The following is a 5,577-nucleotide window of genomic DNA, read 5'->3' on the forward strand; positions in this document are numbered from 1 at the left end:
AGAAAATACAATAGCTAATTTACTAATATCTTGCTTTGACAGCAGTCACTGATTAAATGTTAACTACTGAGGTTAATATTATTTGTTTCTCAAAATGTCATTATACCCTTTGAAATATTACACCAACTTCCAATTTCAGCCAACGTACTTATGCAGCAGGCATATGTTTCATATGCTTTTAACTTCTTATCTATATATATAAAAATGAATTGCTGTTCGTTAGTCTCGCTAAAACTCGAGAACGGCTGAACGGATTTATCTTATCTTGGTCTTGAATTATTCGTGTAGGTCTAGGGAAGGTTTAAAAGGTGAGAAAAATTCGAATAATTGCCGGGAAAATCCTCAAAACAGCATTTTTCTATTTCCCATACAAACGTTTTCTAACTAATACGTAGAGTCAAATTGAGCTTTATTGCTATTGTATAAAGTTCACTGTTGTCTAAGCAATGTAGGTGTGTTCCTAACATCAAAGCAGTGTGCGTTGGAGCACAGAATATAATAATGTAATGTCGCGTTCTGAAACTTAACAAAAGTGATATCGCGGACCCGACTAAATTGAACAGTCACAAAATTTAATATATCATTAGTTATTTGGTTGGCTTCACGATATTATTTCTTTTGTTTTACTTTAAAATACATGTTTTCGTTATGGACAATTTTTGAGCTACTTTTGCATATCTATACTTATAATAAATCTGTAGAGAGGTCAATTCTGTACATGAAATATATTTCCAAAATAACTGGGGTGATTAGGAATCGATACTGATGCCAAAAATGCAATTAGTAAAATTTTTGTCTGTCTGTCTGTATAACCGTTATAGAAACAAAAACTACTCGACGGATTTTAACTTAACTTGGTACAATTATTTTTCATACTCCTGAGCTGGTTATAGTATACTTTTCATCACGCTACAATTAATAGGAGCATAGCAGTGATGGAAAATGTTGGGAAAACGGGAGAAGTTACTCCATTTTTAAGCTTCCGTCATTTCGTGTGCAACCTTAATGGTTAAAAGTTCCTTCAATTTCACCAGGATCCCATCATCAGACCCTGACCGGACAATCGGACCACCTGCATACCACCATAAATTAAAAAACATCCCAACAAATTGAGCACCCCCTCCATTTTGAAACCCGAAATCCACGCGGGCTAAGCTGCGGGCGGAAGCTAGTATTTTATAAAAGAGTTTAAACCCATAGGTTAACTCTGGAACCAGGCCATAAAACTTTGTAAATCGGCTTCAAGTCTTACAATAAAATTTATTGCACCTAGAGTATAAAGTCTGTAAAAATATTACTTTATTACATCGTTCTGATTCAGAATTCCCGGAGTCTGGTAGTGCGATTTATACATCATAAATGCTTAAAATAAGACATCAGCGCTCGGGTTTGGCGCATTGAGCACTTAATGTCCGTCTCGACGAAAATAAAAGCGAACACGTAAAATTTGTTTATTTTACTTATTATTTAATATTAGCACAATATCACTTTAAATGTAATTACTTCGCATTATGAGACTTAACATCTTATGTCTCAGAGTGACAAGCGTAGTCGAGTTCCACGTATTATTTTCTAATTACAATTTCTGGATGGTTTGTTCCTGTTTATAGGCGGTAGTATCGTTTACCATCAGGCGAGTGGCATCCCTGTCTCGTCATTCAAAAAATAATAAAAATCTTGTGAACGTTTTCAAACCCATTACTTACGAATTAAGCAAAATATGCGTAACTGTTTAGTTTTGCGCACTATAAATTGGATCAACGATGTTCAATTAGTAAACCATTTTTAATTTGTTTGTTAGTTATAGAACGTGGAAATAAATCTCTGCAAAATATTATATGCCGAGACAAATAATTACCAGCTGCCGCGTCTGGCGATAGTATACGGGTTATTACCAAGTGCTAGTAGGCGATTGCCGAATTGGCCATTAGCACAGCCTTATAAAACAATTAGTACCTTAGTGTTACATTACACACTTGACACTAATGAGTAAAAGTATACACAGAGGTTGGCTTTGGTCTATCATGCGTTAGTATAGGTATTTCTCGCTCTGATCACCGTTATCGCATACCCTTTAACGAGGAACCATAGCGTAATTAACTTGGTGTTTTGCATTGTTGCGAACACATGTATGTTGTTTCTGAGCATTGTATGTATTTTTCTAACTCTTGTATCTATTTAAAGTTATATTTTCCTACATAAAAAGTAATGTTTGTTCTTAGGTATGGCAGTAGGCTGGTATTTGCATAAAACGAAATGTCAACCGAAGATTCCTTACTGGATGGTGATTATTGGCTGGCCCGTCGCTCTGGGGGTCGTTGCCAGCCTCATCTTCAGCATGGTGGACGGCTACTTCGAGGTGTGGCCCACGGCATTCTACATCAGCATTGGGCATACAGGTACATTCAATATTTATTTATATATCATATTCGATGCACGGATGGAATTTAAGTATTTTATTAAAGTGCATAATATTGATAATATCTCTGTATTATATACTGCCTACTGCGGAGCACAGGCCTCCTCTTCTAATGAGAAGGTTTAGGCCTTAGTCCACTTCGCTGGCCTAGTGCAGGTTGACAGATTTTACATACCTTCGAAATTTTTACGGGGACCTTCTTAGGTATTTAGATTTTCTCGCGATGATTTCCTTTACCGTTAATGCTAGCGAAAATTCATAAATAATACACGCATAACTTTTCAGAAAAGTTAGAGGTATATAGCCTTGGGATTTGAACTTACCAACTTTTATCTCGGCAGTCTATTCCACTCCCAACTAGGCTATCGTCGCTTAAATGAAAATGAAGTACTTCGTAAATTACTAAACTATTAAATCTTATTATGCTAATTAATTCATTAAGTGGCCTATATTTTCTGAAGAATGTAATTGATGGAATTTAATAAATCTGCATTTGCCTTGTAATAATTACAGACACCAAACTTAAATGATAATCTCAGTTAACGTTAGTAGGTACTCGTTATCTAAAAAATAGGACTATAATAATTTATTTAAAATTACATGCGCATGGGTTATGAGGTCTAAACTTCATACTAAAATATAGATAAGATTTCGGTTAGAATTTAAATAAAAATAAATTGATTAAAAGTATTCATTTCAAACTAAGTGTTGCAGTTAACGTAATTTTATTACTTATACATAATTGTATTTAGTTAACTCAAGATTAACTAAATACAATTATATTTAATTTGAGTTTTTATTAAAAGTAACGACATATTAGCTGCTTTAGTAGATAATAACGTAGCTTGTAATGAAGTCTTTAAGTTTCAAATTTATTAAAACGATTTCTTTTAGATTAAGCAGATTATAATCATTGTGCTATTTACATAAACGAATTAACTTGCTGTCCCTCTGGAGTTAGAGTATTACTTTCTCATGTAATATTATGTAGGTATCTATTTTTAATCACCTAATTATGAACTACATACGTATAAAGGATAACTAATTTATGAAAATTCTCTTCTGGTGGACATAACATACGAACCATGAACGTAAATAAATATTTCATTGTAAAATTATGCTTAATCGTACTAATAATATAGGGAGGGAAATCTTACTTCTTATTGTTATATTATAAATGCGAAAGTTTGTGAAAATGTTTAAAAATGTTTATTAAAAGTGAACAGATTTAGATGAAATTTTGCACACGCTTAGACCATATCCTGGATTAATCCATAGTAGCCTATTCTGTAAATTTGCTTCCCATCGGAAACGATAGATTTTTTAATCAGAATGTTTTGAATAGATGGCGCTGACATCGTGTAGATGCCGCTAGTGCTTAAGGGACTTTTGCAACCGGATAAGCTATTCACGTGGATTAAACTGCGGACAAACCTAGTATTAAATAATGTGTGTTTTATGTAAACGTACCATTACACAATATAGCGCAAAAGTAATAATTTAAAAGCCAAGATTAAATACATACATTAAATTCTGCGGTTGAGGAATAGCCATTTTGTGTGCAAATAGCCTTAGTGTGTTCTTGTGCCGAAATTAATTTGGGAACATACGCGGGCACAGATAAAGACAAAAATGTAATTAGGAAGCGTGTTTCCAGAGGTAAATGGAATAAATTAAAAAAGTATCTGTTGTTTATATTTATGTAAAGTGGATTTATGCGCAACGTTCCTGTGTGTCATCCGTCGCCGGCTCGCGTGAGCCTGCCATTACTCTGAATACATTATACATGAGGCACCAGACACTAGAACTAACTGCAGTAATCCGCTTGTGCTGGCTTTCACTTGTTCCTTTTCATGACAACCTAGTAAACCTTTGAATTGGACGTCAGCCAAGGCAATGAATATTGGAATAAACTCTATTTGCAATGTCAATATGAACACACCAAATCTTAATACACTTTGTTGTTAAACTTTGTGGTTTTACAACTCTTGCGAAGTAGAGCAAAACTTGGCACTTCTCACTTGGCAGTGAAAACATTTTCACATGCAAAGATTACTTGAGAAGTATTAAATTCACTTTTTTATGAGTTGCAAGAATTGATGTTCGTCCAAGTTCCTAGTTTAGGAATAAAGTTAATTTTTTATAACTGTATTGATTGAAACAGGTACTTTCGGTTATTTTGAAGTTTCATTCTACTTACAAGGTCAAGAATATAAATTAACATAAATTTACAAGTTTTAACGTAAAATAAACTTATCAACTAACCATGTTTTGCCATCATAATTGAATGGCGCAAACTCGATCCTGTTAGCAAAACTTTCCGGTCAATATGTATCTTCTAAAACATAACGCTTAGTGAACTGATCTAGAAAATAACAGGGGCAATCTCCAGACAGCTACTTATTCTCGGTGACATAAATATAATGGACGTTTATTGGCAGAGAGCTGGACGAAATTTAACGCGACATTTAAGTGTCTGAGACCTTTACCGCACGAGGGTGTCGATCTTAAATATATCACGCCTTTTTCCCTTTTCAGAAGCAGGCAGAGGTGTAACATGTCCACATTTCGCCGGCTATGGTCCATGTTGATCAATAGTAATAATTGCGTTTGTTTGCAGCGTGGGGCGCAGCGGTGGCGTGGGTGGCGATATCTTGCTGCAGCGGGTACGGCGGACTGATTAACTCGGCGCTATCGTACCGCGGCCTGCTGCCGCTGAGCAGGCTCACCTACTGCGCCTACCTGATCCACCCCACCATCATGATGTACTCTTCTTTCCTTCTCGATGGCCCTTACCACATGGAAAACTCTTCTGTCGTAAGTCTCTAACTAGATTGATTTTATCCAGTCTTTATGAAGTTCTTTGTATTTAAAATTGTATACGTCTAAAGTACAATAATTACTACATAAAATAGAGATAACATATTTTGTAGAATTTGCTCTTATAAGTAACAGCATAGAATATGTTGAGTCCGTCGAAATCTACTTTCAACGCTGATTAAATAATTTATTCGTATCACAAATAGGGAAACTGCCAACATGAAAGATAAATAAATTTCTATTCGGGCCGTGCGAATTTAGGAGATAAAATTAAACTGCAATCGTATCTTATTGCGGCAGTAAATCTGCCATGGGAGGGCTGAGTGAGAAGTGAAAAT

At 35.0% G+C, this 5,577-nt stretch overlaps 1 protein-coding gene across 1 annotated transcript; it reads left to right on the top strand.

Moving 5' to 3' along the window:
* Positions 1-2,227: 2,227 nt before the first annotated feature.
* Positions 2,228-5,267, top strand: LOC119190792 (nose resistant to fluoxetine protein 6-like). Its single transcript, XM_037443672.1, has 2 exons — positions 2,228-2,399; positions 5,040-5,267. Exons 1-2 carry the CDS (start codon positions 2,282-2,284, stop codon positions 5,246-5,248), a joined length of 327 nt encoding a protein of 108 aa, XP_037299569.1. The 5' UTR covers positions 2,228-2,281; the 3' UTR covers positions 5,249-5,267.
* The last annotated feature ends 310 nt before the right edge of the window (positions 5,268-5,577 follow it).

The sequence above is a fragment of the Manduca sexta genome, chromosome 26 (assembly GCF_014839805.1).
Source record: "Manduca sexta isolate Smith_Timp_Sample1 chromosome 26, JHU_Msex_v1.0, whole genome shotgun sequence".
In the NCBI taxonomy this organism is placed as follows: domain Eukaryota; kingdom Metazoa; phylum Arthropoda; class Insecta; order Lepidoptera; family Sphingidae; genus Manduca; species Manduca sexta.